The 15,028-nt window shown below is 40.7% G+C and overlaps 2 protein-coding genes across 3 annotated transcripts; one reads left to right on the top strand and one right to left on the bottom strand.

Moving 5' to 3' along the window:
* Nucleotides 1–20: 20 nt before the first annotated feature.
* ints10 (integrator complex subunit 10) lies at nucleotides 21–10,074 on the top strand. 2 transcript variants are annotated; one of them, XM_007260315.4, is made up of 18 exons: nucleotides 21–273; nucleotides 745–812; nucleotides 1,062–1,165; nucleotides 1,482–1,621; nucleotides 1,782–1,863; nucleotides 2,263–2,403; nucleotides 2,724–2,895; nucleotides 2,982–3,151; nucleotides 3,370–3,509; nucleotides 3,930–4,083; nucleotides 4,177–4,259; nucleotides 4,396–4,548; nucleotides 4,772–4,880; nucleotides 5,620–5,699; nucleotides 5,938–6,103; nucleotides 6,269–6,362; nucleotides 7,641–7,709; nucleotides 8,667–10,074. In XM_007260315.4, exons 1-18 carry the CDS (start codon nucleotides 145–147, stop codon nucleotides 8,821–8,823), a joined length of 2,211 nt encoding a protein of 736 aa, XP_007260377.1. In that variant the 5' UTR covers nucleotides 21–144; the 3' UTR covers nucleotides 8,824–10,074. The 2 variants fall into 2 exon arrangements, with proteins under 2 accessions (XP_007260377.1, XP_007260378.1); XM_007260316.4 differs by lacking the exon at nucleotides 7,641–7,709.
* A 31-nt stretch (nucleotides 10,075–10,105) lies between these two features.
* On the bottom strand, nucleotides 10,106–14,426 carry tlr1 (toll-like receptor 1). Its single transcript, XM_007260314.3, has 2 exons — nucleotides 14,323–14,426; nucleotides 10,106–13,462 (listed from the first exon to the last, which is right to left on the bottom strand). The coding sequence occupies exon 2, from the start codon at nucleotides 13,426–13,428 to the stop codon at nucleotides 10,990–10,992; it is 2,439 nt and encodes an 812-aa protein (XP_007260376.3). The 5' UTR covers nucleotides 13,429–13,462; nucleotides 14,323–14,426; the 3' UTR covers nucleotides 10,106–10,989.
* Between the last annotated feature and the right edge of the window lie 602 nt (nucleotides 14,427–15,028).

Raw genomic sequence — 15,028 nt, 5'->3', positions numbered from 1 at the left:
CTGAAGAGCGCTGGTGCTCCGGAAAGGAAACAGTGTATTGTTTGGGTCGGCTGGTCCGCTGGTGCTGGTTCTGGCTCTGTACCGGTTTTATTCTGGTTCTAGACTGGTTCTGGTTCTAGTGTGTGGAACCCGTTCAGTACCCGGATGTCGGCGCAGGGAGACTGCGATTTCTTAGTGAAGCGGGCGCGCGAGCTCGTGACTGAGGACCCGTGGGCTGCTAAAGCCTGGCTGATCACCGCGCGCACCCTGTACCCCACCGACTTCAGCATCCAGGTAAACACCCGGGCAACCACCCTACATACCCAGGTATCTTACACACCCAGGCATCATACACACGCTGGCAACCACCCTGCACATGCCGGCAACTACACTGCACACCCAGGAACCCTACACACCCTGGCAACCACCCACACACCATGGCAACCATCCTGCACTCCCTGGCAATCACACTCCTCACCTAGCAACCGCACTGCACACTCCAGCAAGCAACATGCACACCCCAGCAACCAGCATATACACCCAGTTTACCAGCTTATACACCCTGGCAACCACCTGGCAGAAACGTATCCAGAAACTCACACTCTCAAGAGGCTAAATACAATCAAATCCTCCTTACAGCAATGTTCCAACAGCTTGTTAGTACAGAGTCTGTTGCTCTTAATACTTACTTACTACACTGTGCCGTCTGTCTATCTATCTATCTGTCTGTCTGTCTCTCTTTCTCTCTATCTCTCTGTCTTTCAGTATGAGATGTACATCATAGAGCGTAATGCGGAGAGGACCTCATCGGCCGGCAGATTGCTGTATGACATGTAAGTGCACAGAGACCCATAAACCAACCATTTAGCAAAACCATAGCAGCCACTTGAAATACCATTGCAACAAACTACCTAGAAGTACTATAGCACTAAAGTAGCACTCACTATTCACCAACATAGCAACCACCACTGATACCATGCAATCTGTTGATCATACAACCATTTAGCAACTCCTTTGCACCCAAATGATATACCATAACAACCACCTGTCAAACTCACAGCCTAGCATTTTTTTTTGTGCAGATTTATCAATTTCCCTGATCAGCCGGTGGTGTGGAGGGAGATCACCGTGATCACAGCAGCTCTACGGAACGACAGCCAGGATAAACACGCTCTGTTCCTCAAAGGTGAAGATTTTTTACATGTTTATTATTATACCACATTTAGTTCTGACCCTACAATGTGATTCGCTAAGAGGCGTGGTATGAGTCCTACCCTTATCAGCCGATAATGCACTGTAACCAAAGCTCTCCGTGTATTACTGTATTACTCCGCCACATACAGGTAACCTAGCAACGATGCAGCAGCGCTTACAAACCAAACTGTGCAGCTACAAACTTAGATGTTATAGCACTTCTTCTAGTATATTATTGCTTAATTATACTATAAACTATTGCACGAACTATGTGAAATATATGTACGAGTATTTGTGTGTGTGTATAGGTGTGTTTGAGACGCTGCCGGGTCAGGTACAGTGTCAGATGCTGCTGAAAGCTACAGAGCAGTGCTTCAATACTCTGGAGAAAGCTGAGATGCTCCTGCTGCTGCTGAAGAGATTCCCTGAGTCTGTAGTGCAGCATGGAGTGAGTGACCTTTATTAACCTGTTATTTAATATAGTTTAAATTGGAGTTTAAGCACCACAATATTTTTTCCTCATATAATTTTGATCTTTGTCTTGTAGATCATTAATATTAAGAGTTTAATTGCATGGTTTAATTGCCTCTTGACTTTTTCCCTCTCAGGTGAGTTTAGGAGAGTCTCTGCTGGAGGCGGAGAATGTGGAGGACTTGGACACGCCTGTTAACTGTTTCAGAAAACTTTTTGGTGAGACTCTTAAGGGCTGTTCGCAGCAGCTGAGAAGTGCTGCTGTACAATACGATATTACAAAAAACATAACAAAAAAAAAACGTTATTAGTATTTATATGCAACACAAAAAACACAGCCCAGAATATTAGATAGTAGGCCACTAGATGGCAGTGTTGGACTTTGTTTTCAGATTCCACTGTTCTAATTGGATAAAGAAGTAAATTTCTTTTTCTAACATTTTTTTTATTTAACACATTTCCCAGTTTTACAGTATCTCACACTACATTGAATTGTGAACCCTGTATCATGATATTCATTGTATCAACATGGTTCTTCTGTCTCTCTCTCTTTCTCTCTCTCCCTCTCTCTCTCTCTCTCTCTCCCTCTCTCTCTCTCTCTCTCTCTCTCTCTCTCAGTATGTGATGTTCTGCCGCTGATCATTAATAATATGGAGATGCGTTTGCCGGCGAGTCTGCTGCATAAGTACATGCACAAAGCTGCAGAGTTCTATATCGGCTACGTGACGCGAGGCCCCGGTGCAGACACTCAGATACAGCGTGAGTAATAATACTCTTTATTTAAACAGCGTAATGAGCAGCTGTCCCATTACTTTTGTCCATATGCTATATACAACTCTGGAATAAATGAAGAGAGAGTTCATATTCATAAAGTTTTAAGAGTTCAGAAATCAATATTTGGTGGAATAACCCTGATGGTTTTTAATCACAGTTTTAATTTCATGTATCTTGTCATCATGTTCTCCTCCACCAGTCTTACACACTGCTTTTGGATAACTTTAAGCTGCTTTACTCCTGGTGCAAAAATTCAAGCAGTTCAGTTTGGTTTGATGGATTGTGTGTGTGTGTATTTCTCTCAGCGTCTCCGGAAGTGACCGGGCTGAAGTCTCCCGGAATGGGGCGGGGCCAGCGCTACGTGATTGACGGGCTGTCTGAGAAGTCGTCAGTGGTGACGGAGCCGTGGGAGAGGCTGTTGGAGATAGTGGGCGTGGTCGGGGCACGGTGCGAGTGGCAGGGAGAGAAAGGGAGCAGGTATGTGTGTGGTAAAAAAAATATATATATATATATAATATATATGTTTATATATATATGTTTATATATATGCGTGTGTTGTACAGGACGTATACGGAGCTGCTGCAGCGGGTGAAGGAGCTGTGCAGGTATTTACCTGGTCTGGAGGGCGAGACTCTGTCCCGATGCTGCAGTCAGATCGTTACCTGCTCCACGCTGGTTCTGTTCCGCAGTGCTCACCACTACATCTCCACCGTGCAGCCCTCACTGTTCCAGGGTCAGTCAGAGTCTCTAGCAGAAAAAAAGTATATATTTTATTAATACACTAGATTTTGGAGAATGTGAATAGAACAGGTGTACAAATAGTTTGGTCCGTTTCTGTGTACTTGATAATATTTTATACTGATTTTTGGCTTATAAATACATATAACTGTGAAATTAAATGAAGATATAAAGAAGTATAAGTTTATAAGTGTGTTTGTGTGTGTGTATCAGGTCATAACGCTCTGGGTGTGACTCCGTGGGTTCTGCTGGAGGATCTGTCGAGTGTGTTTAATGATGTTGAGATGGACAGATCCAGTGGAAAACATGCGCACAAGAAACGCAAACTCGCAGACGGACGAGAGAAACCCATGGTGAGAACGTCTGCTTTACTGTTTCTGTTCTGCTAATAATATTAATGGTTCTGATGAAGAGTTCTGAAGGTCTAAAGCGGTGTTTTTCCATCCTGGTCCTGGATTATCACCTTTCCTTTATTGAGGAAGCACTCACCTGAGTATTGGCACATCTATAATAGTGCTGGGTGATATAACCAAAAATATACTATAATAAGATATTTTTTATATATATTTGAGACTAATTCTACTGTCAGACATGTGTAGAATATATAACATTATGACTTTAATAATGTTTACACTGACTTCACACCATATATAAAGGAACCTTTCTGTATTTACAGAAAAACAAATTCAGAAAATACAATACATCAAGAGAATAAAAAAAAAGAGATGCCAACATGTGTGTGTGTGTCTGTGTGTGTGTGTGTGTGTGTGTAGAGCTCTGATGATGAGGATGCTCTGGGAAAGGGGCGGGGACGGCACATCCTGGTGAATAAGGTGGAGATGCCGGGGTGGGCGGAGACTTTAGAACATTTCCGAACAGCGAGAGAGAGCTGGGACCTGCTACACTCCCACGATGCTCTGGAGTCAGGTACTGTGTGTGTGTGTGTGTGTGTGCGCGTGTGGTGCAGTATGTTTAGTTAGTTTAGGGTTATGATTAAGGTGATCTGTGTTTTATTAACAGAGTTTAATAAGATCTGCATGGCGTGGAAGACGGAGAGCTGGCTGTGGTTCAGAATATTCCTCACAGATATGATCATCTATCAGGTACGATCTTATTATCAGCAGATCAGTGAGGATCATCTCCAACCTTCACATTTAACTAATTTACATCTGCATTAAATCCTTTACAAGAAAACATATATAAATTGTGTGTGTGTGTGTGTGTGTGTGTGTGTTTCAGGGTCATTATAGAAAAGCTCTGTCCAGTCTGGTCCAGTTATCGGCTCTGCAGCCCCAACAGAACCAGAACTCTCTCTCAGCAACGTCCAACCTGGAGACCCACCGAGCCTTAATACAACAAGCATCCTGCCACTACGCCCTGGGGGAGCACAGGGTAACACACACACACACACATACACACAGTGTGTTAAAGTTTTTTATTTGGGTTTAGTATTTTAATGTTATATGGAGTTAATTATAGTTAAACTGTTATATAAAATGTTACATAAAGTCATTGATCAGTGAGAGAAGAGTGTCTACCTGTAATAAGTGTAACAGTATATAAGTATATAAGGTTATAATGTGTTATGTGTGTGTGTGTTTGGGTTGTGTTGTAGTTGGCGTGTGAGAAGGTGTTGGAGGTGGTCAGTGGTTTGGTACCACAGAACCAAGAACCAGTAAAGCCCAGTGAGGAGCAGGGACGAGTCCGGAACAAACCCAGGAAAGGTGCGTGACTCTTATTAAGGGGTTTTAATCCTCTGTGATTTTATTCCCGTCCAGAACGATCATGTAGGTGTTTTTCTCAGACGTCCTCTGATAAATAAATAACAGGCTGAATTATCTACTGTTTTTCTCTGAACTCTGTGGTCCTCCGGTAATTTTAGTCCCGTCCGGACGCACATCTCTGAGTTTCGTCTCCTCGCCTTTAATAAAATAGATATTTGTCCACTGCCGTGCACCGTAATTACACTTTGGGCGCGCCACGGTTTCCACGGTGATCCACGTAAAAAACACAACAGCGAGTGGAAATGGAGGAGCTACTGAACGTGATAATGTCATGTGACCAAGAAAAAAACCTAAAAACTAGAAGTGTGAAACATTATCACAGATGCCCCCCTGAGAAAATAATCCCGTTCGGATATAGCGGATAAAGTGATATTTTTTTTTCCCATAACCACAATTATGTATTCGATTTTGTACATATTCCAGTACAGATGCTTGTTTTATATTATTATAATTTTATTAGTTTAATTGTTTAATGTTTGGTGTTGTGCTGAATGACACATCACAGCTTTTCTTATTAAAAGAGCAACAAATGTACATATTTACTCTAAATTTAAATGCATTTCACAGCAATTTATTTAGGACAGATTATCTGGTCAGTGGTGATGCCTTTTTCTGAGAATATCCTAACATGTACATGTGTGTTTCATTTCTTAAAATAAATGTATTTCTGTATTTCTAGGCAACGACCTGAGGCTGATTCCGTGCACCAGCAAAGACGTCCTGCCCTTCTGCTTACAGCTGATGCTGGCCTGTTTCAAGGTATACACACACACACACACACACACACACACACATGGACACATAGCATTAGGGATGCACTGAATATTTGGTAAACAAAAATCTTTGGAAAAAAGCTTTTCCATATTTTGGACAGGCAAAATTTTATATTATTACAATTATTATTTTATTAATTATTATTAATAATAATTATTTTATTGAACTTTGATGAATTTATTAGTCATACTGCAGCGTTTTCTCTAACCTACTCTCTCTTTAGTTACGGGCGTTCTCAGACAGTGGTAGAGACGACCTGGCTCTGGGTCATGTGATTGTCCTCCTGCAGCATGATTGGCCGCAGGGTGAGGCTCTGTTTCTGAAGGCTGTGGACAGAATCTGTGAGCAGGGGAGCTTTCAGTACGAGAACTTCTTCAACTACGTCACCAGTATCCTATAAAAAACAGAGTTTTAATTATTAAATTATTACTTCATTAATAAATCGATGGGTCGTCTGTGGACGGTCCTTATGTTCTGGCTCATAACGCAGTGGGCATGGATGGCTTATTTTACATGTGTTCATATATTAAAGGCTCTCTTAACCACTAAACCAGACATCGATATGTTGGAAGAGTTCGCGTATCTCCGCACAACCGAAGGGGGGCGTGTCCAACTGGAGCTGCTGCCCAATCAGGGGATGCTAATTAAGTAAGTCCCTCCTGTTTTTAATCTGTTATAACGAGCCGGTGCTGATGGAGAGTAAGGAGAAATGATCATTTTAGAATTTTTTTATTTACATTCTTTACAGTATTGTTTTGGCCGTTTCTGGCGGGAAGAACGATTTTAGTTTTAGTTTTAGTTCTTTATTTTTCTCTTCCTTTCTTCCTTCTCCCTACTGTGGTTAGCTGGCTTAGTCTGTAGAGATTTCCGTGCTGCTGTGTGATTGGCTGATTTAGCTTCTAATTGACGCTTCACCTGTTTGTGGAACTAACGCCTGGGGTGCATTCAAGACATATTTAAATTATTATATATATATATAAATAAGTTTTTAATACATTGTTTACAAATACATTATATTGACAAAAGTATTAAGACTCCATCCACCGTCTAAGCGGGTTAGCTGAGCTACATGCTACAATAACAAGCTAATGGATAAAAGTGATACTCGTAGCTGAAGCACAAACAGAACTAGCTGCTCCTGTTTTTTTAAGCTGAGAACTCCGCCCACAGAACACTGGAGAACTGGCTCCGCCTCCATTGGAAATTACATGAGAAAAAAGTTAAAAAATGGTACATTTAAAATTTAAACCCATAGTCATTAGTGGGGAGACAGTCCCGTTTCCTGCACTATACTCGTCCTGCACTATACTCCTAATTCACTATACTGCTCAGGGCTAGCTAATGTTACGTAAGGTAAAGTAAAGCTAAGCTTAGTAAACAAAACTGTAATAAAAATTATACGAGTGCAGAAAACTGCTGCTCCAGCAGTGCTACCTGGGATTAGCAGTAGACTACAGAGCTATATTACTCACCTCTAAACAGGCAAATAGCCGTTAGCATCTAATGCTAATGCTGCTTCTGGGAAAATTAATGGATTTTAAGTGCACCTTATAGTGCAAAAGAAATACGCTAATAAGCATGTTGCCAGCGGGTTAACTGAGCTACATGCTATAATAACAAGCTAATGGAGAAAGGTGATACTCGAGGCTTTAGCACAAGCTAAACTAGCTGCTCATCTGCCCACAGAACACAGGAAAACTGGAAATGGATCACTGGATCACTACTAAAGTGATCCACTAGGTGGCGGTAGTGACTACTTATTAAATTATTATGACGTGGATTTTTTTTTTTTTTTTTTTTTTTTGCAAAATTTGGCTTTTTTTATGGATTTGAGCTTTAAATTATTGGTGAATTTAAGTGTTTGAGATGGTCTTGAATGCAGCCGGTTCTCGGGGGTGCTGATGAATTGGTGTTTGCTGTCCGTAGGAACCCCAGCCCCGCCCTGGGGGTGGAGTTAAATACCCTGCTGCTTCCAGGGGCTCAGAAGGCTGACAGGTACCCCACCCCCATCACCCAATCCCCTGCCTCACCCTCCCTCCTGACTCCGCCCCTGTCCCCTTCCACAGCCTGCTCATTCGCTGTGCCGTCCCCCTGTGTTTACGCCTCCTGTCCCGAGTTTCTGTTCTTTATTTTTCCAGGTTTCGTTTTTTCATTTCATGCGTTTTGGTTTCGCTCCATGGCCTCGGTTACGCAGTTCTGTCCTGTTTACTTATATGTGTGTTTTTTATATATAAGTTCTGTATTATTGTTGTTAATATGTATCTGGTTTCAGTATCTGTGTATTTTGGTGTGTGTATATAATTTTTGTTGTATACATTATGTGTGGAGTTTGTCTTTTTTGTCTTCTAAATAATTGTATTTAAGCACAAAATAAAATTCAAATTTATTGTAATGATATATAGAGTTAATTACAGTTAGATACTCTCACTGTTCACTGACTTTATTTATATTTATTTGGGTTTAGTACTCTAAAGTCAGTGATCAGTGAGAGAAGAGTGTCTACATGTAATTAATTAACTCTATATAACATTAGAATACTAAACCCAAATAAACATAAAGAATAAAGTCAGTGATCAGTGAGAGAAGAGTGTCTACCTGTAATTAACTCTATATAACATTAGAATTTATAAACCCAAATAAACATATAGAATAAAGTCAGTGATCAGTGAGAGTGTAGATTAATTATAATAAGTAGAAGAAACAGAGTAAATGAACCTTAACATTAGTCACTGTTGTGCAATACTGTGTGTGTGTGTGTGTGTGTGTGTCATGAGTCATAGCATCACTTTCCTTTATAAAAACAGAAGCTCTGATTGTTCTGAAATGTTTCTGTTTTAATTCGAAGGAAATTCTCTAATTCTGTTGTTTTTTCGTGGTTTTAATGTTTTGGAGAGTCGTGTTCAGGTACTGAAAGCCCGTCGGTAACACGTTTCTCCCTCCGCGCCGTTTCAGGCACCACACCGTGACCCGCGGCATCACCAAGGGGGTGAAGGAGGACTTCCGGCTGGCGATGGAGCGTCAGGTCTCGCGCTGTGGAGAGAACCTGCTGAACGTCCTCCATCGCTTCTGCATCAACGAGAAGATCATACTGATCCAGTCCCTCCCCTGACCTTCAGCCAATCACAGCGCTGCTCATCTCCCTTTATATAAGGTGTCTATAATAACAGTGTGCTCTCGGACTTTGGGAGAGATCGTATGTTTTTTAATGTTATGGACAGAATTTCTGACTTACAATATTTCCAGCTTTAAAATTCATAACCTTCATTTTTATTGATTTCAAATTTATTTATAGACTCATCACCATGACTGAAACACAGATATGTAGACATTTCATTACCGTATTTTTCAGACTATAAGGCGCACTTAAAATCATTTTTCCAAATTTTTACAAACATTTTACCAGGAGCAGTAAAGACAATCCACTGAAGCACAGCGTTATACAGTTCTACAGCGTTTCAGTGAAGATTCTCCAGCACTAAGGCTAGAGCAGTATTAGCATTAGCTGCTAACCGCACTAAGCATCAACTCTTTTACTGTTCATAGGTGAGTATTATCATCCTGTAGCCTGCTTCTAACTCCAGCTAGCATTAGACACTAACTGTGCTAGCGCCCTGGCTTACCAGAACATTCAGGGCACCTTATTAGCGTTGTGTAATGCGCCTCATAATCTGGTGCTCCTTATATATGAAAATAAGTCAGAAAATAGACCTTTATTACTGTAAAAACGGTGCGCCTTATAGTGCATAAATACGGTAATAGTGGAAATATGAGAGAAATACATTTCTATTGGTAGCTAATTTGGTGCACGACTTAAAAACCAGATTCCTCCCTGTAATTAATCACAGTTTAAAGGAAAACTTTGATGTGAAATCAGCTTCCCGTCATTTTCAAATGCTTTAAGCCGATGCTTCCAACAGGCCTACAGTGCTATTGATGGGGCATAATGTTCCCCATGCAAAGAAATCACTATTAACAACCTCAAAGTAGCTCCACAAACTTCATTCTGACTTTTAAAACAATAAAACAATAATGCTGGTCATCCAGAAGTTCATGTGCACGTCTGTGTTCATTTACATTTACACAATAATGGACTCTTTCACAATAATGTTCAATTTCTAATAATGTTTATTATGTACACCTTAAATAAAGCTGGACTTTAGAGAAGCATTTAGAGAAATTAACAACAGATTATTTTTGCAATTGTGTAAAAAAAAAAAAAGAAAGAAAAAAAAAACACTTGAAAGTGTTTCAGACCATGACTTTATATTACAATTATATTCCTGCATATTTCCAGTTGTTTGGAATTCTCTGATGTTTTTTTTGTGTATGAACTGTAATAAACTGCTTGTTTTGTATTTGATACTGTGAGAAGTATTATTTTTACTGCTTTAAACTTTAAATAATTTTGTATTTGACAAGGATTGGTTGCAAATTGAAGTGAATCCCGTCTGCATGTTCTATTGTTTTGGGTTTTATTGATTTCGATTTTCAGTCTAAATTTAGAAGCTTTGTGGTCCAAGACTGAATTTACATTTGCTTTTAATAACATATTTAATAACCCTTTTAATAACGAATTTAATAATGCTTTTAATAACGAATTTATTAACGCCTTTAATAACATATTTAATAACCCTTTTAATAACAAATTTAATAACGCTTTTAATAACGAATTTAATAACAAATTTAATAATGCTTTTAATATTGAATTTAATACTGCTTTTAGTAACTAATTTAATAACGCTTTTAATAACACTTTACATAATTTTTTAAAAAAGGAAAACGGAACATTGCTCAACACAACATGAAGAGTTCGTTCTGGATTTTGGCTGAATTTTCACCCTTTTGAGCAAAAGTTGACCTTTGCCCAGGCGTAGTTCCTCTAGCTGTAGGAAACGAAAGCGTGGGACAGAATACTGCTTTGCATGATTTCACTTTCAGATCATTTCTGATCCAACAAAGAGTCTGAAGAGCATCTTTATTAGTTTTAAGAACATCTTAACTGTACTGTAAATAAACTGAAGCACTTTATTTTATTCCCCTAAAAAAACAGATTAACATCCAGCACTCGTTTGACTTGAAGAAAATGTTCTTTTTAAGAATTACAGTTTTGTTTACTAAGGCGCTTCCCTATTAGAAGGGAAACATGGCAACACTCTTGCTCACTTTGTTGTAGGCATCCTTACTAGTGTCGCTTAAGGACTCTTATAATCAGCTGCTCCTTATAGTCCAAAAAATACTGTACTCTTTATTTTTTATTTTATTCCAGTCTGATTGATTATTCTTGATTTCCCGCCTCAAGAGAGGAAGATCTCGGAAGATCTGCCTGCAGCACGGCCCGCAGGTTTGCCCAGAACATCCTCTGCTTGGTCTTGTCCTGAGGCCATTCTAAGTAGGTGCGTCTGGCCATCATGGCCTTCAGGTGGTGGTACTTGGACGGGATGAGATACGGAGGCAGTGGCTCCAGCAGGATGAGGATGATGCTATCCAGACCTCTGGTTAGCCTCTGGTGACTAGCGAAGTAAAGCTCATAGTGACACCACTCGCTCTGGACGAAGTGGGAGGACAGCACGAAGATGCAGCATCTGCTTTGTTCTATGCAGCGAAGGATGTTCTGCACTATCGTCTTCCCCGGGATGAAGTCTCGCTCATGGTGACAGATTCGGAGACTGTTCTGGACTTTGGCTGGATCTTCACCCTCTAACTTGGGCAGGAGTTGAGCTTTTACCCAGTCAGAGTTTCTCTGGCTGTAGGAAATGAAAGCGTGGAAGAACACGCCTTGCAATTCCTCTGGTGGTTGGTGGGAAGTTCTTGCACGATGCTTTGCACGAGTCCACTTCCAAATCATTCCTGCGTACCAAGGAATGTCCAACTGACGGCATAGAACTCCCATAATGATGACTAAACTAATGGCTGGAACCAATATGGTGGCCGCTAAAACTCCAGGATTGCAAGTGATCTCAGGTAAGGTGAAGTTCTGTAGCATTGTTCTTCTCCAGGATTCTGGGTAACTGCAACGATACCAATTCGGCCAGCGATCCAAAGTAATCCTGCGGCCTTTCCACAGTTTGGATCCACCCAGTTTGCCTTGATCATCGATGAGTGTGATGAAACCTCTTAAAGGACATGTACAGATGTAGGGATTATGACTTGTGTCCAGAACTTGCAGATGTGGACAAGTCTCAAGAGCACCTAGAGAAGGGACGTGAAGGGAATTCCTACGCACAAACAACTGCTCCAAGTTTGGATACCCCAGACAGTCCGGGAGATCTAGCAGACGATTTGAAGTAAGATCCAGAACTTTGAGGAAGTCCAAGCCAGAAATATTTGCAGGAATTGCAAAGATCCGGTTGTTCTGGATGTTGAGATTGACGACTGATCTTGGCAAGCATTTAAACACAACCTGGTCAAATCCATTGGAAGACAAATCCAAGTGGGTGATTTCCAAAGGCCAAGTACAACTTCCCTGACCTTCGTCATAGGTCAGCGAGTTCTGGCTAAAGTCAACATATCTTAAAGAGGTCATAAGCTTGACTCTTGATGTTAACGGCATTAAGTGTCTAAGGTTATTGCCCTTCAAGATCAGTGTCTCCAGATTCGTCAAGGTGTCGCATTCGTCTTGTGGACCTTTGGAGAAGACGTTCTCAGACAAGGCGCAATCGGAGAAGTCAAGCATCTGGATCTTGCTGACTTTCGCCGGGCAGGTCATGTGGACTATTGGCGACGAAGCCAAGGTGAGGTTCTTTGCAGGCATGTTGATGAAGAAGTCGTAGAGATCCTTTTGACTGAAGATGAAGACCTTTACCGAAGACTGCCTGACGCTGAAGGAATCCAGAGAGCTGGACTGGAACACTTGGCTGCCGTGCCTCATTTCGGTTAGGGTGAGGTTGGAAACACTGAACTGGCGGATTGTGGACATTAGGACGCTGTTGAAGAAGGACGTCATGACCTTCCAGGTGCTCTGAATGGCAGATAGATGCAGGTGAACTGTTTGGATGGCCGCTCTGCACATCACCAGTTCTCGGAGGAAGTCCACTGGACTGTTTAAGCTGCTAAGCTCCACTTCCCTGAAGGTCATCAGAGCATCGAGGATCATTGGATGGTCGAGGTCTTTGTTCGTCAGTACTATTGTAAGCTTTTCTGCTTTGGCACCAGCGAGACTTCCTTCTTCATAGTTAATCAGATTCTGGGCTTGGATGAACAGAGTCTGAAGCGAGAGATGTGAAATGCTCTCAAAGTCATCGAACCGAATAGTTCCAGCACTCAGGCCGAGCCACCGAAGCTTCAGGAGTTTGGAGAACTCAATCCCGAGCTTCATAACTGTGAACCTGTTGGAGGAAAGGTCCAGGTACTGTAGGCTTTGCGTGTGCAGTAGATACAGTTGATTGGACAGGGTCTGGAGTCTGTTGTGAGACAGATCTAGCGTTTCCAGGACAGGAGTTGAAGCAAATGTCTCCACGTGGATGTCCTCCAGTATGTTCCAGGAGAGGTTGAGGGATTTGAGGTCTGGGGTTCTGCTGAAGTCCAGTTTCCTCAGGGTCTGAATTCGGTTCTGAGAAAGATCCACAGTTTCAGCTGAAGATGGGAGATCAGAAGGAACCGCAGACAGATTTCTGGAATGGAAATCCACAACAATCGTCTGTATGGCCAGGATGGAGGTCAGGAAGGATGCGAGGACTGCCCCCTGTAGGTAGGAAGGACAACCTACAGCCTTCATTATTCTTATTTGACCAGAATAATGTTTCCAGTGTCTGTGAAAAAAGGGCACAAAGTAAGAGACAAGAAATGGATTTACAGTGAAATTGTAATTGCATTACATGTGTCCATTCCTTATAATATATTTATCAATAAATCAATTACTCAATGAATGAATAATCAGACAACATATATACATATAGAAAGTAAATCTGTAACTCTCAAAATATTATAAATAATAATATAAATAAGTGTGACTTTCCTGAACTTCATTTTAAAATCAATATTTTATTAAACACAAATCAATAAATAACTTTTTTTATTTTACTGCAAAGAAAAATAAAATAAAAATAAAAGTTTTTGACTTTTTACCGTTTAAACATGTCACATTATTTGTCGTCTTTATTAAATTTTAATACATTTGAAAATGTCTTAAAATATAATGTGTATTTTTTTCTGTTTTGTTAGTAATTTTCACTCTACAGCACTTTGAGCTACATTTGTGCCAAATGTGAGAACCCCATATTCATATGTGAGAATAAATTAGATATTATATTTACCTGTTAAAAAAAAAAAAAAAAAAAGTTTTGGTCATATTTAGTTTAGTTTTTGGATTAAACAGTATTTTGATTTGATATTTTCATTGAAATGAAAATATAATACGTGTCCTATACATCCAATACATGTTATTTTTTTAGATTTAGATTAAAATATATATATATTTTATGTTCCCCCTTATACATCTTATGCATTACGCATTATTATGGAAAGCTTCTGGTTTCAGTACAGTTATTCAAATTTCATTTCCTTAGGGGAAATACTCACATACGCAAGATCTGAACAAATCTGAACTAAATGAAAAAAAACATATAATTCATATAATCACTGTAATTTAAATGAAAATGAGTTTACATACCGGTTTTAATGAAGAGCTCTGTTTCCTGTGATGGTGAAATATAGTTATATATGTAGTTATAGTGATGAGTTTCAGGGTAATGAGCTGGTCTCTGGTTGGCCGGTCTGCCGATGCTGTAGAGAAGCAGCGAAGATCTGAAAGCTCTTTATTTAAATCCTGAAGCTTCACTTCTGCTTTCTGCTTTACTGCAGCAACACTTCTCTTAAATAGTCACTTCCCACATTATTCATCATCCCACACTCACTGATCACCAGCTCCACTCACTGATCACCATCCCACACTCACTGATCACCAGCTCCACTCACTGATCACCAGCTCCACTCACTGATCACCATCCCACACTCACTGATCACCATCCCACACTCACTGATCACCATCCCACACTCACTGATCACCAGCTCCACTCACTGATCACCAGCTCCACTCACTGATCACCAGCTCCACTCACTGATCACCATCCCACACTCACTGATCACCAGCTCCACTCACTGATCACCAGCTCCACTCACTGATCACCATCCCACACTCACTGATCACCAGCTCCACTCACTGATCACCATCCCACACTCACTGATCACCATCCCACACTCACTGATCACCAGCTCCACTCACTGATCACCATCCCACACTCACTGATCACCAGCTCCACTCACTGATCACCAGCTCCACTCACTGATCACCATCCCACACTCACTGATCACCATCC

This window comes from Astyanax mexicanus, chromosome 19 (genome assembly GCF_023375975.1).
Source record: "Astyanax mexicanus isolate ESR-SI-001 chromosome 19, AstMex3_surface, whole genome shotgun sequence".
In the NCBI taxonomy this organism is placed as follows: domain Eukaryota; kingdom Metazoa; phylum Chordata; class Actinopteri; order Characiformes; family Acestrorhamphidae; genus Astyanax; species Astyanax mexicanus.
This window is presented reverse-complemented; position numbering and strand designations above follow the sequence as displayed.

What these genes read in the sequence shown, in the direction of transcription:
- ints10 (XM_007260315.4), top strand. Translation starts at nt 145, where the DNA reads ATGTCGGCGCAGGGAGACTGCGATTTCTTAGTGAAGCGGGCGCGCGAG. An exon ending in AGTCTGTAGTGCAGCATGGA is followed by an intron (nt 1,622 to 1,781) that starts GTGAGTGACCTT and finishes TTTCCCTCTCAG; the next exon opens with GTGAGTTTAGGAGAGTCTCT. An exon ending in CTTCTTCAACTACGTCACCA is followed by an intron (nt 6,104 to 6,268) that starts GTATCCTATAAA and finishes CCACTAAACCAG; the next exon opens with ACATCGATATGTTGGAAGAG.
- tlr1 (XM_007260314.3), bottom strand. Translation starts at nt 13,428, where the DNA reads ATGAAGGCTGTAGGTTGTCCTTCCTACCTACAGGGGGCAGTCCTCGCA.